Source organism: Barbus barbus (genome assembly GCF_936440315.1).
Source record: "Barbus barbus genome assembly, chromosome: 13".
NCBI classification, from domain to species: Eukaryota; Metazoa; Chordata; class Actinopteri; order Cypriniformes; family Cyprinidae; genus Barbus; species Barbus barbus.
The window spans coordinates 14,305,350-14,321,014 of NC_136741.1; the positions used below are offsets into that span (position 1 = coordinate 14,305,350).

The 15,665-nt window shown below is 43.8% G+C and overlaps 1 protein-coding gene across 1 annotated transcript in view; it reads left to right on the plus strand.

Annotated features, from left to right (window-relative positions):
• Positions 1–8,818, plus strand: part of LOC306879096 (kynurenine--oxoglutarate transaminase 3-like) — a 29,298-nt gene extending 20,480 nt beyond the window's left edge. Inside the window, exons 7-11 of the mRNA XM_079431804.1 lie at positions 4,214–4,303; positions 4,390–4,576; positions 4,691–4,764; positions 4,839–4,923; positions 8,586–8,818. Coding sequence (XP_079287930.1) covers positions 4,214–4,303; positions 4,390–4,576; positions 4,691–4,764; positions 4,839–4,923; positions 8,586–8,632 — 483 coding nt within the window. The 3' untranslated portion in view covers positions 8,633–8,818. The remainder of the gene's footprint in view (positions 1–4,213; positions 4,304–4,389; positions 4,577–4,690; positions 4,765–4,838; positions 4,924–8,585) is intronic.
• Positions 8,819–15,665: the final 6,847 nt, after the last annotated feature.

Consider the following 15,665-nt stretch of genomic DNA (forward strand, 5'->3'; position numbering starts at 1 on the left):
CCATTTTGGATTTTGGCTTTCGCTTGTACGGTGGCTCTGAATTGTCAAAACACCTTCTCAAAGCATCTCAAAATGCTTTATATGGATGCGAAAAACGCAAAAAATCGAACCCGATCCGAATTTTTTTTTGACGGACGAAAATTTCGGAGGCAGTGTGCAAACGTGATTGACAAAACGTGAGGTCGTATTTATTTTTCAACGTGCGAAAATTTCGGACGAAAAATTCGGACTCAGTGTGCAATGGCCTTAAGACTTGAAAGTGGTAGTTGCATTATCTGTGAAATGGGGGGGGGATTTCTCAGATTTCATTAAAAAGATCTACATTTATGTTTCAAAGATGAATAAAAGTCTTAAAGGTTTGGAACAACATGCAAGTGAGTGATGAAAATTTTTGGTTTAACTAAGAGATTAGGTAAATCGGTTCCCTCAGGCGCACCAGTAGATCAGTAGCCTGATCTCTGTTCTTCTGGTTCTTCTGCTCCTTCCACCATCCCATTCCTAGATTATTGAGCCACGACAGAAGTTTCCACTTTGAATGCTTTAGCCTGGTGGTTTTTTCACCAGCATCTAAAGTGAGGATCATAAAAGCTTTCATGTAGCTCAAATAGTAGAGCATGGCGCTAGGAACGCCAAGGCCATGGGCTCAATTCCCAGGGAAAGCAAGAGCTGATAAAATGTAAAAACTGTAACTTGAATGCAATGTAAGTCGCTTTGGATAAAAGCGTCTGCTAAATGCATAAATGTAAATAAAAGTCATAAAAGTCACATCTATCCGATCGGCATCATACAACGAACAAACCACTGAAGTTTAATCAAAATCTGACAATGTATGTGGACGTTATTAGGCATTTCCTGGGTCTCATTTTTCACCATAACTTCATCGCCTTGCCCTGGGCAAACCGTTCGAGATATCAAAAATATCTTCGCAATTTAGCGTCCCCAATATCTTGAGATTATGTTCACCAAGTTTGGTGGCAATCGTTTGTCATCCTAATGGCCGCGGGTTCCAACGTGTGCCAATTTTCAAGAGTTTTTGGGCACGTTAAGGCCCCCAAAAACCCCCGGATAGTCGAAAAAAAAGTATAATAATATATATAATAAATATTATAATAATAATATAATAAAAATAATAATAATAATAATAATCCTTAGAAAAACAAGAGGTCCCTGCGCCTTACTGGCTTGGGCCCTAATAATAAAAAACAATGGTTGTCCAAAATGTAAAGTATACACTTGAGTTTTCCCTACTGTTAGGAAAATTTCTACCTTAGGGCACAAAAGAGTGGGGACTTACAGGATAAGAACAGTTTTCTAGAATTTTCAGCACAGTTTTTTGTCATTTCCTATACAGGGCTTCAGACTGTTTTGTGTCCGATTTTTCTGCCGGTGCGAGTAAATTTTGTAAGCAATTGCACTAGCACAACCACCACATTGCCCCACCTTATAAGCGCTGCTATTTCTATTGCATATGAGAAACATCAAACAGCAAGCGAAACAAAAGCTAGTGAAGCTAGTCACTACTCGTTTGAGCTGTTTATCAGCTCAAATCAGCACAGCGCAAACAAACTTCTCTGAGCTCAGAACAGGTTTACTCAGGAAGCAGTGTTGATTTTGTGTTACTGTAGAGTGCTCTGAGATCCAGTGAGAAGCACTTGAAATCGCTGCAGAATGAATAAGGTTGCCGTGAGCTCTAATGAGAAGCATTCAAATTCTGCACAGAAATCTGTTATAAATAGGTCAAAAAGCGCTGACATATAACCAGAAGTAACGTTAACTATAACCATGGTGTTGTGGCAGAAATAGTTGAATTTCATTACATTATGCATTTCAGGGTTTGTACAACCTTTTGAGAGAGAAATTCAAGCACATTTAAATATTTCACACAACTATTTACAGCACTTTAAAACTCTAAAAAGCATACGATTAAAATGTTTTTTTAAAGGGATGACTAAAATATACTTTGTGGTAAACAAACACATTTGTAAAATTAAAAAAGGGGGACATCAAATTACCACTATAACCAGTAGATGAGCACTTATAGGCTTATTAGTCATTCATTTCTACTTTTTACTTTACATTTTGAAATGATAAAATCACTCTTATAAAATTTTAAATCATCAAGAAAACAAATTTTGTAAACGTTTGCTCTTTTTGTGTGTATGAAGTAAGAAAAGTCACAAAGTGCCTTGAAAAACAATCTTTTCTGACTGAATCACACAAAGCAAGAGAGCTCCTTTTATAATCACTGAAGTTGTTGGTCAGTTCCATATAATACTACAGAAGAATAATGGTACATTTAATAAGAGTAGAATATGTTAATTTTCTATATAAAACTTACATTTTGCACGTTACTGTTGTTAATAAAAGTATTTTAAAAGTATAAAACATGTTGTGCTTCCTAACTCAAGCTCAGTGCTTTACTGTCACATGTGCATTACCAAGAAGTAAATGTGTAATATTACTAGTAACTACACTTATTAATGCAAAACTATAATAATTTTATGATTTAATTATCTTTATTTTTAATACCACCCACACACCACCCCAAGCGCTACCAAATCTGCTTCCGGTGCCACTGCTCTCAAAAGTTAGTCTGGAGCCCTGCTATATATGCATTGCAAATGTGGTACAATTCAAATTACTATGTGAATACAAAAAAAAAGTCAGCTGTATTCAAGGGTTAATGCATGCATCATGTTTGGAAATAAATCGTAAAACTTTTTGCCGAGGTCACGGAAACCTTTCCAATGCATGTTAAATATGAATAACAATTAGATTTGACAAATAATTTGGTTGTAAAAAAAAGTGTTGCACGTGTTATTGGTGCAAAGATAAGTATATTTATTTGTGTACAACATTTACAAATGCTTTTTTTATCAAAAAAGCACCACAATAAATTTAAATTGAAAAGCACCACAATTTAAATTATGTCATTTGTTATAGGGACTACTGAGCAGACATTTAGAAGTTGATTTTAAAATGTTAAGTATTGAAACTAAAAATAAATATCTGTAAACACTTGCATTTTAACAACAATATATAGAGTGTCCCATCAGGTAATGAAAAGTTCTACACACACACACACACGCACACACGCACACACGCACGCACGCACGCACGCACGCACACACACACGCACACACACACACACACACACACGCACGCACACACACACGCACACACACACACACGCACACACACCTGTGGTCTTCATGCCCACTTGAACACTTGTGTCATGAGTCCGGGCCCTGCAGTTCTTCCTTTCTCCACCAGAGGTCACCATCTCCCGTCCTCCCGGACTCCATTCCCCTAACTCCACACACCGCATATCACACACACCTGTCACAAATTACACTATCAGCTGTTCCCCATTGTCATGGACTATTTATACACCACACTCCCGCTGCTCTGTCTGGGTGAATTAATTGCTATTTATTGTATTAGTCGTAGTTACTGGTGAACTCTGGGGATACATGCACTGTGTTGCCGTTGATGTATCCTGTTTCTGAATCTGTTTTGTTTTGCCTTGTTGGCCTTTTTGTTTCGTATTAAAGAGATTCTTACGTGCACTTGGACCCAGACTTCGTCTTTCCACGGCGCTCTCTCAGTGTTCCGTGACAACTTGTGCCAAATGCAGGAAATACATCATATAAGTAGTCAAGTGCAAAGACCACATGTGTGGGTATTTGGACAGGACACTAATTAAAGCTATTAAGAGCACAATCTTCTGTAGTTGTTTTTTTTTTTTGTTGTTGCTTAAAATCAAAGATTGTAATGTTGTATTACAACTCTTTATTGAAGACATTTTTAAAATCCTTATAGGAAAATGAATGGGACAAATAATTCTGGAACCAAGACTGCTGAATATGTGGGCACTGTTACACTCTGTTTGGAAATCAATGGGAAGATTTACTATAATTAACAACCTAAATAGTTTTCTGTTTCTATTGGCTTAAGAAGATATTGTGCACAAATCATATGAACCGCTTTTATGTTTTTTTCGGTTCTTTTGAAGCTTGACATTGTAAATCGTAGCATCTTTTAGGTTGATCTTGACACATCACCATTGTATGGTAGAGGGATGCTTTAAGATTCTTAAAACATTCTCCTTTTGTATTTCATGAAAAAAGTAGCAAACAGCTTGAAATGAAATAATGATAAACAATGCCAAAATTGTCTAAATAAAATCGTTTTTTATTTTATTTTTTTGCAGCTGGGCTGGTCAATCGGGCCTGGACACTTGATCAAACACCTCCAGACTGTTATGCAGAACAGTCTCTATACATGTCCGACCCCATTACAGGCAAGTGTTGTCTGTGTTATGATATAGTTGTACACAATGCACTGTTCTAGGCGATGTGTTTGTGACATAGTTGTACTGCATAGTAGGAGGCTGTTGGCCAGGGTCTTCTTCGGGACTTTGAGCTGATGGGTAAACCCGACTGCTACTTTAGCTCTCTAGCACTAGAGCTGGAAGGGAAAAGAGACCGCATGGCAGCCATGTTGAGACAGACTGGCATGACTCCAGTGGTCCCAGAGGGAGGATACTTCATGATAGTGGATGTCACAGCACTCAGTAAGTGGCTTGAAGTGACGTTTGTTAAATAAAAAAAAAATATTTGCAAAGGTGACATTGTTTGTGGGAAGTTAAATCTGATTAGTGTTGTTCTGTCTTGTCTGTTGAATATAGATCAGGATTTGTCACATAAAGGAGATGATGAACCATATGACTACAAGTTTGTAAAATGGATGATAAAAGAGAAGGTATTCTGTTTTGTGATTTTAGGAATAAATAATAAGACAAACAGTAAAATGTACAGAATTGTCTTGTTTTTTAGAAACTGGCTGCAATTCCTGTAACAGCTTTTGTGGGGGAAGATTCAGTAAAGCAGTTTGAGAAATACATTCGTTTGTGCTTTATCTGTTACGGGGCTGACGAGACGTGAGACGTGCGGATCCATATGCAAGGCTTTATTACTAAACATGGTCAGAAAACAGGCAGGGTTAGACAGGGGCAAACAGGTATGGCAAGGGCAAGACAGAGCAATCCGTGGAGCAAGCGTGGGTCAACGATGAGCGAACAGTATCCAAAGGGGCAAGGCAGAGAGAGAATCCAGAGACGAGAGCAATAATCCAAACGGGGAGCGACCAGAGTCCAAACGGCAAGGCAAAGGGGTAAATCCAGGAAACAAAGGCAGGGTCAGACACGGCAAGATAAACAAGGCAAGACAAGACTAAGATAATGGCTCTGTAGAGTTGCTATCGCTATGCAAGTGATATACGCTAACAATACTCGGCCCCGATGCTGAGGAAGTCCATGGTTTATATAGTGTGTGTTTGGGTGATGGTGATTGCGAGATGGTTCTCAGGTGTGGGCGTGATCATTGTGAACAGCTGTGTATGAGTCCATGTGGTGAACGAGTGACCTCTGGTGGCTAGTGAACGGAAGTGCATGGTCAGGATTCGTGACATAGCCCCCCCCAAGGAGCGGCTTCCAGACGCTCCTATATAGTCCAGGAGGGCGGTGGAGCGGAGGCGGAACAGGGGGAGGGATGGAGGGCCAGGTCCGTGAGGAAGTGGGAAGACCGGGGACTGAGGCAGAACCGGCAGAGCAGGACACCCAGGCGGAACCGGAGACCAGGACAGAGCAAGAGCCCACCAGGGCGGAGCAGACGGACCAGGAGCCCACCAGGGCGGAGTAGATGACCACCAGACCGGAGTAGAAGACCACCACGGCGGAGCAGACGACCACCATGGCGGGGCAGACGACCACCAGACCCGAGCAAGAGCCCACCAGGGCGGAGTAGACGGACCAGGAGCCCACCAGACCGGAGTAGAAGACCACCACGGCGGAGCAGATGACCACCAGACCCGAGCAGAAGACCACCATGGCGGGGCAGAGGACCACCAGACCTGAGCAGAAGACCCTCGCCAGGAAGCAGACTGGGCAGGAAACCATGGCAGAGTGTGAGATCTGGGGGAAACAGAGACAGACAACACAGGGAGAGCAGAGACAGACAATACAGGGAGAGCATTCATGATCTCAGGGGGCGTGGCAGGGCAGGACGAGGATTCATAGATTGCGTTTTTAGCCGTGACAGGACAGGGCGTGAGCTCACAGACGGCCTCTTTAGCCGTGACAGGACAAGACGAGAGCTCACAGACGGCCTCTTTGGCCGTGACAGAACAGGGCGTGAGTTCACAGACGGCCTCCTTGGCCGTGACAGGACAGGGCGTGAGCTCACAGACGGCCTCTTTGGCCGTGACAGGACAGACAGTGAGTTCAGGGGCGGCCTTCATGACCGTGACAGGGCAGACAGTGAGTTCAGAAACTGTCTCCATGGCTGTGACAGAGCAGACAGTGAGTTCAGGAACGGTCTCCATGGCCGTGACAGGGCAGACAGTGAGTTCAGGAACGGCCTCCATGGCCGTGACAGGGCAGACAGTGAGTTCAAGAACGGCCTCCGTGGCCGTGACAGGGCAGACCGTAAGTTCAGGAACGGCCTCCATGGCCATGACAGGGCAGACCATGAGGTCAGGAACGGCCTCCGTGGCCGTGACAAGGCAGACCGTGAGTTCAGGAACAGCCTCCGTGGCCGTGATAGGGTAGACAGTGACGTCAGGAACGGCCTCCATGGCCGTGACAGGGCAGACCATGAGGTCAGGAACGGCCTCCGTGGCCGTGACAGGGCAGACAGCGAGTTCAGGGACGGGTGCCACCACTTCGGGAGGTTCTGCAGCGGAAGCCGCCACCTCTGGAGGCACTGGAGCAGACTCGTGGACAGGAGAGGCCTCAGGAGCACAGTGTGCAGCCCACACACTCAAAATGGCAACAGCCATAACGGGAAGTACCGAGGTCAGGGGAACAGTCTCTGTAACAGACAGGGTTGAGGCCCTGGGAATGCCAGCTACTCGCACTGACATCAGTGGTGGGTCCATCACACTGGATATCAGACAGGGAACTTGAAGGACTGACCTTAAATCCTTGGGTGTGACAGACTCTGGCTGGAGCACTGTGACGTGGTGTGACTCTGGCTTGACAGCGGAGACGTGGTGTGACTCTGGCTTGACAGCGACGACGTGAGCAGACTCTGGCTTGACAGCGACGACGTGAGCAGACTCTGGCTTGACAGCGACGACGTGAGCAGACTCTGGCTTGACAGCGACGACGTGAGCAGACTCTGGCTTGACAGCGACGACGTGAGCAGACTCTGGCTTGACAGCGACGACGTGAGCAGACTCTGGCTTGACAGCGACGACGTGAGCAGACTCTGGCTTGACAGCGACGACGTGAGCAGACTCTGGCTTGACAGCGACGACGTGAGCAGACTCTGGCTTGACAGCGACGACGTGAGCAGACTCTGGCTTGACAGCGACGACGTGAGCAGACTCTGGCTTGGCAGGGACGACGTGAGCAGACTCTGGCTTGGCAGGGACGACGTGAGCAGACTCTGGCTTGGCAGGCATGACGTGAGCAGACTCTGGCTTGACAGCGACGACGTGAAGGGGTGCTGTTGCTGCCGCCATTTTGTGAGTGAGTGCGGTGTCGCGTTCCTCCGCGACACCCACAGTAAAAGAAGAGCCCACACACAGCAAAGCATAGTCCATAAATTGACTGAGTGACGCACGGGGACCCTCACGGATTAACTGAGATTTGAGCGGCTGATTAATGCCCTCACAAAAAAAGTCTATTAGTGCATAGTCCGGCAGATCAGAAAAATAGGCGAGGTCTAAGTACTCCTGTATGTATTCCTCGAGCGGTCTCAAACCCTGCTCGAGGGTTAACAACAGTCGTGCAGTGTCCATACCTGGCCAATGTCCTCTGGAAAAGCCGCTGGATCCTTGTGTGGCCGAGTATTCTGTTACGGGGCTGACGAGACGTGAGACGTGCGGATCCATATGCAAGGCTTTATTACTAAACATGGTCAGAAAACAGGCAGGGTTAGACAGGGGCAAACAGGTATGGCAAGGGCAAGACAGAGCAATCCGTGGAGCAAGCGTGGGTCAACGATGAGCGAACAGTATCCAAAGGGGCAAGGCAGAGAGAGAATCCAGAGACGAGAGCAATAATCCAAACGGGGAGCGACCAGAGTCCAAACGGCAAGGCAAAGGGGTAAATCCAGGAAACAAAGGCAGGGTCAGACACGGCAAGATAAACAAGGCAAGACAAGACTAAGACTATGATAATGGCTCTGTAGAGTTGCTATCGCTATGCAAGTGATATACGCTAACAATACTCGGCCCCGATGCTGAGGAAGTCCATGGTTTATATAGTGTGTGTTTGGGTGATGGTGATTGCGAGATGGTTCTCAGGTGTGGGCGTGATCATTGTGAACAGCTGTGTATGAGTCCATGTGGTGAACGAGTGACCTCTGGTGGCTAGTGAACGGAAGTGCATGGTCAGGATTCGTGACATTATCAAGGTAAGGAGTGGGTTAACTTTTGTTTTTTACAGGAAATGCAAAAGATCATTCAGCTATCCTAAGATAGCATAGCTAAATATTGTGCTATCTTTCCTTTCTGAAACTGTCTGAATGTTTCAGAGACGATTTTAAAATAAGAAATGACATCAAATACCTTACTAGTGCTGATGGTATTTAATGGGTTTTATACTACAGCAAGGCCATTCTGAAGAGCTGGAACAAAGGCTTTTTGAAAATTCTGATATTGGAGGAAATTATTGAAAGCCTGATAATGCCGTAATACATGTTCAGTACTGGTCAGATAAAATATTTAACTTAATATTTTGTCACAGGCTCCTAGTTGTATTAAATTTACTGAATTTAATGCTTGTATAAATAAAAAAAATCCAACCTTTTTTGCCTGGCTTTTTAAAGGTACCTTGTGTGCTCTTGTGTACTCTATCAAAATCATTTCTGAAGCAAACTTAAGACTGGAGTAATATGGCTTCTGAAAATTCACCACATGACTAAATTATACCTTTAAATATATTAAAATAGAAAACTGATATTCTAAATTGTAATAGTTAACAGTAATTACTAGTTTTAGCCTAGGTGAGCATAATAGACTCTTTTCAAAAACATTAAAAAAATAATATCAACCCCAAACTTTTCAATAGATAAAAATGTGTAAAAGGTGCTTTTAGATCAGGCACTGGGTGATTGAAACAGCCTGTTAAATGCAGCAACTTGTAGTACTTGGTTTGTCTGCAATTCTGAGGTCAGTTTCTAACAAGTCCAGTGTTTTTCTTTGCATTGATTTGCAAAGTTTACAGTAAATAACATTTACACAGTACAACTTAAAGCATGTTGTGGGTGACATACGATTGAGTCTGACCTGCACTCCATTTAACTTCACTTTTTAGTAAATATCTGTCACTCTTTACTGTCCTGTGAATAAACAAACTGAACTAAAATAAAATAAAGTATTACTATTACTAAATAAAATATTATGAACATATGTTTTAATAGAACCAATAGGTTTTTCACAAGACAATATCATTTGTCAACCTCAAGATGGCATCATTCAACCTGAAAATGTTCAGTATAGGTGTGGAACCTTAAATTCAATTAATTCTATATTATTGGCCAGTGAATTTGAATTTAAAGGGGTCATCGGATGCAAAATTCATTTTAGATGTTGTTTGAACATTAATGTGTGTTGGAAGTGTGTACACATCCACCCTATAATGATAAAAATCCACCCAGTGTTTTCTTTTTAAAAATCCCTATCTTAAAATACCCTTTCTCAAATCAGGCTGTTCTGAGATTCCTATCAGAATGACATAGTTCTGCACAGACCGCTCCCACGATAGTTGATTGACAAGGCCCGTCCTGAGTGAGCTGAGAGCTGTCCGCTATTGTGTCGACTCCGGTGCAGGGGAAGACAAGAAGGTCTCCGATTAATAGATTGAGGTGTTTTGTAATAATGAACATAACAGTCGTCATTTACTCCCGATATCTAAGCCACTGAATACACCGAGGATTAACGTTACTTTAGTTTTTGAAGGGAATGCACGGATCCACAATCTGCCTAAATGCATCTACAGGTACATCTAAAAAATTTTGAACATCATGAAAAAGGTCAATATTTTTTGTCGCTCATTTCAGAAAGTGAAACCCATATATTATATAGATTCATTACACATAGAGTGAAATATTTCAAGCCTTTATTTCTTGAAATTTTGATGATTATGGCTTATAGATAATGAAAACCCAAAATTCAGTGTCTCAGAAAATTTGAATATTACATAAGATCAATAAAAAAAGGATATTTTAAACAAATGTCAGGCTTCTGAAAAGTATGTTCATTTCTATGAACTCAATACTTGGTTGGGCCTCCTTTTGCATGAATTACTGCATCAATGCGGTGTGGCATGGAGGCAATCAGCCTGTGGCACTGCTCAGGTGTAATGGAAGCCCAGGTTGCTTTGATAGCGGCCTTCAGGTCATCTGCATTGTTGGGTCTGGTGCCTCTCATCTTCCTCTTGACAATACCCCATAGATTCTCTATTGGGTTCAGGTCAGGCGTGTTTGCTGGCCAATCAAGCACAGTAACACCATGGTCATTGAACCAGTTTTGGTACCTTTGGCAGTGTGGTCAGGTGCCAAGTCCTGCTGGAAAATGAAATCAGCATCTTCATAAAGCTTGTCAGCAGAAGGAAGCATGAAGTGCTCTAAAATTTCCTGGTAGATGGCTGCATTGATTGTGGACTTCAGAAAACACAGTAGACCAACACCAGCAGATGACACCAGCAGCCCACATCATCACTGACTGTGGAAACTTGACACTGGACTTCAAGCAACATGGATTCTGTGCCTCTCCACTCATCCTCCAGACTCTGGGACCTTGATTTCCAAATGAAATGCAAAATGTACTTTTATCTGAAAAGAGGACTTTGGACCACTGAGCAACAGTCCAGTTCTTTTTCTCCACAGCCCAGGTAAGACGCTTCTGACGTTGTCTCTGGTTCAGAAGTGGCTTGGTAGCCCTCTTCCTGAAGACGTCTGATCGTGGTGACTCTTGATGCACTGAATCCAGCTTCAGTCCACTCCTTCTGAAGCTCTCCCAAGGGTTTGAATCAGCTTTGCTTGACAGTATTCTCAAGCTTGCAGTCATCCCTGTTGCTTGTTCACCTTTTCCTACCCAAATTCTTCCTTCCAGTCAACTTTGCATTTAATATGCTTTGAAACAGCACTCTGTAAACAGCCACACCTTTCAGTAATGACCCTCTGTGACTTACCCTCTTTGTGGAGGGCGTCAATGTTCGCCTTCTGGATCATTGCCAAGTCAGCACTCTTCCCCATTATTGTGGCTTCAAAGAACAAGAGATACCCGGAATTTATACTGTAGGGATGGTCATTAATTGAAACTCAAATGTAAATATTCTAATGTTTTGAGATACAGATTTTTTACTTTCATGAGCTGTAAGCTCTAATCATCAAAAAACAAATATTATATTTTAAAACTTTTTTTTTTTTTTACTTTACATGCAATGAATCTAAAATATATGAAAGTTTCACTTTTTGAAATAAGTTACAAAAAATTAACTTTTTCACAACATTCAAATTTTTTGAGATGCACCTGTATGTTCACACGAATCATTTGTGACTCAGCTTCATCTACAGAAGAAGTGAGTATAAGGGTTTATTTATGAATATTTGCAAATCACCTTAATAAACGTGCTAGTTAGCAAGTTTCATTGCTGAAGTTTACAGTCTGCTCGTCACCACATGGAAGAGGGTGGCAGGGTGAGCAGAGCTCATTATCAATTAAAGCAACATGGACTAAAATGACTTGCTGAAAACACAGCTGATTTTGACAGGTTAAAAAAGGAAATTTTAACCAAAGTATATTATAGACTTTTAATTAAGACTCTAAAGAATCATATCAACTTGTGGTAAATGGGCATCCGATGACCCCCTTAATTCTTGTACTTTTTCTGTTAACAGCAAATGCTCATTTAGTCAAGTACAAAGAGTTGGGTAGACCAACGTTAAAGAGGGGTACAATGCTGTTTCATGCATTCAGAGTTAAAGAGTTTGATTCTCATGCTTAGCATGGACAAAGTTTCAAAAAACAATTTGGATGTATAACAGTATTTCTGTGCCAAAAATTTTACTTCCGGGTTCGTACAAGTTTTGGAGAGTTTTTTTTTTCTATCGTGGCTCTTCATGACGTAAATGAGGGTGGAACTCCTTATATAGGCATTTCTCCTGGAAGAACGCGCCCGTGCACGCATCTTCCAGAATGAGAGCAAGTGCTCGCCCATCAACGCGGTTCATTCGGCTGCACTGCACGGGACTTGCTCGGGAAGAATGTCTCCAAAGAAGTGTGTTTTTGGTTGTGAGCGAAAGATAACCTTGTTCAGCTTCCCGAAGAACCCAGTGTTATGTAACAGTGGATGCAGTTTGTTTTTCCGGGGCAGCAATGGAGTTTCTCAAGTGTGTTAGTTGACGAACGTTTTATAAACAAAGGCCCAGTTCGACGCTGGATTTGCACATCGTTTGATACTGAAAGATGGAGCGGTCCCAACTATAAAAGATCCCGGTCATGATTCAGAACTGCAGATGGTAAGTGAAACGGCATCAAATGTCTGTGTTTTGTTGGCGATCGGCGCTCAAGTGCTAGGCTCTGCCCACGGCGCGCCTCCAGGAGCTCGGTTTTTTCGGAGAGAATCGTAAAGCTGTATCTTTCTTTTATAAATATGATAAAGACTTTTTGGAGATATGAAGGATGCAATACTACTCTATAGGTACTCAAGATTAAGTCAAGTCAAGTCAAGTCAAGTCTGCTTTATTGTCAATTCTTCCACATGTACGGCACATACATACAGAGAATTGAAATTGCGTTACTCTCAGACCCTTGGTGCATACAGTTAACATTTAAGACACTGACAGTAGACATTCAAATACAGATAAATACAATTAGGTCCTGGGGATGTGGGGAGCTGGGGAGGGGGTTGTAGTATCAAAGTTCAGCGTTGCATGGGGTAAAGGAGGGGAGGGGAGGGGGGGCAGGGACGGGAGGGAGTTCAGTTTCCTGACAGCCTGATGTATGAAGCTGTCCTTCAGTCTGCTGGTCCTCACCTGGAGACTCCGCAGTCTCCTCCCTGTTGGCAGCAGACTGAAGAAGCTGTGTGTCGGGTGGGTGGGATCACCTGCAATGCGGAGGGCTTTGCGGGTGGGATGGGTGCTGTAGATGTCCTGGAGGGAGGGAAGAGAGACACCAACGATCTTCTCAGCTGCTCTCACTATGCGTTGACGTGACTTGCGGCAGGATGCGTTGCAAGCGCCATACCACACAATGATGCAGCTAGTTAGGATGCTCTCGATGGTGTCTCTGTAGAAGGTGCACATGATGGGGGCCGGGGCTCTGGCTCTTCTCAGTTTGCGGAGGAAGTAGAGACACTGCTGTGCTTTCTTGGCCACTGCCACAGTGTTGTTAGTCCAGGAGAGGTCCTCTGTGATGTGCTCACCCAGGAACTTGGTGCTGCTCACTCTCTCCACAGTCACACCATTGATGGTCAGAGGGGCATGCTGAGTGTGTACTCTCCTGAAGTCAACAACAATCTCCTTCGTCTTCTCCATATTCAGAGAGAGATTGTTGTCACTGCACCACCCGGCCAGGCGGCTCACCTCGCTCCTGTAGTTTGTCTCATCTCTGTTGCTAATGAGACCCACCACAGTCGTGTCATCCGCAAACTTAATGAAAAGGTTGGAGTTGTGTGACGGTGTGCAGTCGTGGGTCAGCAGAGTGAAGAGGAGGGGGCTCAGCACACATCCTTGGGGGGCCCCAGTGTTCAGTGTGATGGTGCTGGATGTGTAAATGCCGACCCGTATTGCCTGAGGTCTCCCGGTCAGGAAGTCCAACAGCCAGTTGCACAGAGAGGTGTTGAGCCCCAGCTGGACCAGTTTGTGAGTGAGCTGTTGAGGGATGATTGTGTTGAATGCTGAACTAAAGTCTATGAACAGCATCCTGACATATGTGTCTTTTTTGTCCAAATGTGTGAGGGCTGGGTGGAGGGCAGTGGCGATGGCATCTTCGGTCGAGCGGTTGGATCTATATGCAAACTGGAAGGGGTCCAGGAAGGGGGGGGGGCAGACTTGATGTGGTACATGACTAGCCGTTCAAAGCACTTCACGAGAATTGGAGTAAGTGCGCCTGGACGGTAGTCATTGAAGCAGGATGGAGATGACTTCTTCGGGACTGGAATGATGGTGGTATCTTTGAAGCATGTGGGAAAAATGTCTGTGAAGACATCAGTGAGTCCCACTGCACAGTCTCTCAGTACACGCCCAGGAATGTTGTCAGGACCCGGAGCTTTGCATGCATTGATCCTGCAGAGGGATCTCCTCACACTGTCCGGGGACAGCGTCATCACCTGGTCGCCGGGAGGAGGTGGAGTCTTCTGTGCAGTGGTGCTGTTTTATACCTCAAAGCGAGCAAAGAAGGCATTCAGCTCGTTCAGCAGGGGGATGGTGCTGTCACAGGTCTGTGGTGGGGGCTTGTAGTCCGTAATGGTCTGTATCCCCTGCTACAGGTTCCGAGTGTCTCTGCTGTTGCTGAAACGATGGGCTATCCTCCTGGAGTACTGACTCTTGGCCTCTCTGATGCCGCGGGAAAGGTTGGCCATAGCTGTCTTCAGGCCCACCTCATCTCCAGCTCTAAAGGCAGTGTTCCGAGCCTTCAGAAGTCTGTAGACCTCCCCTGTCATCCATGGCTTCTGGTTGGCCCTGACAGTGATGGGCTTTGTGACCGTTACATCATCACTGCACTTGGTGATGTAGGCAGTGACAGTCTCTGAGTAATCTTGGAGGTCTGTAGTGTTGCACAGGACTGTGCTAAAAGACCGTTAAATTGTCTGAATTATTCTTCTCCAATTTAAAGTCTTTTATCAGTGACACCCAAATGCCCTGCTATATTTCGGTTCACTTCCTTTCTGCAGATAAAAGGTTCTCTGAAGCACCACCAAATTATTTCCCAGTTTCCCTTTCCTCTTCCTGTCTGTAAATCTGTCCCATGTCCTGACTATCCCCTGGAGAGTGTGGTGGCTTCCGCCTTTTCTATGAAGAATCACTCTCAAAGTCTTGGGGTTTCGATGCCAGAAAATAGACTTTATTATAACAAGAAAATAAAGCCGAGAAGTCTTCTGCAGAAAAGTTCTCCAGAATGTTTTCTGTCTTCTCTTTAAATAGTCTTTTCTCTAGGCGTGTTCAATACATTTCAGACACACATTTTACCTTTTTAGGCCGTGTTTACCTTATATATACAATTTAGTCTCTCTCTAGGGAGAAGCTATGCGTGTTATAGTAAAGAAAGAGGCCCCCTTCCACATTCTGCACATTTCATCCGTGCCTGCCCCCAACACACACATGCACATGATTATAATGGAATAATAACTTGATACATAAATGGATAAATTCACATTAATTATACTTGATTAATTCACCTTTTGACTAATACAAATCTACTTCATTCCTCCCTTTGAGACTTACTAAGTCTCACCTGTACTTGTCTACCCAGAGTGCAGTTTCATAATCCAGTCCTATCAGTTATCACTACCTAGTGACTAAATTAACACTACCTAGTGACTAAATTAACACCCCCCCACCAGTATTGTTTGGTATAAAAGTACAACATTGATCTCCAAACATTCCACAAACAACTCCTTTGTCTTCTAAAAGCCAATTGAGAGCTTGTCT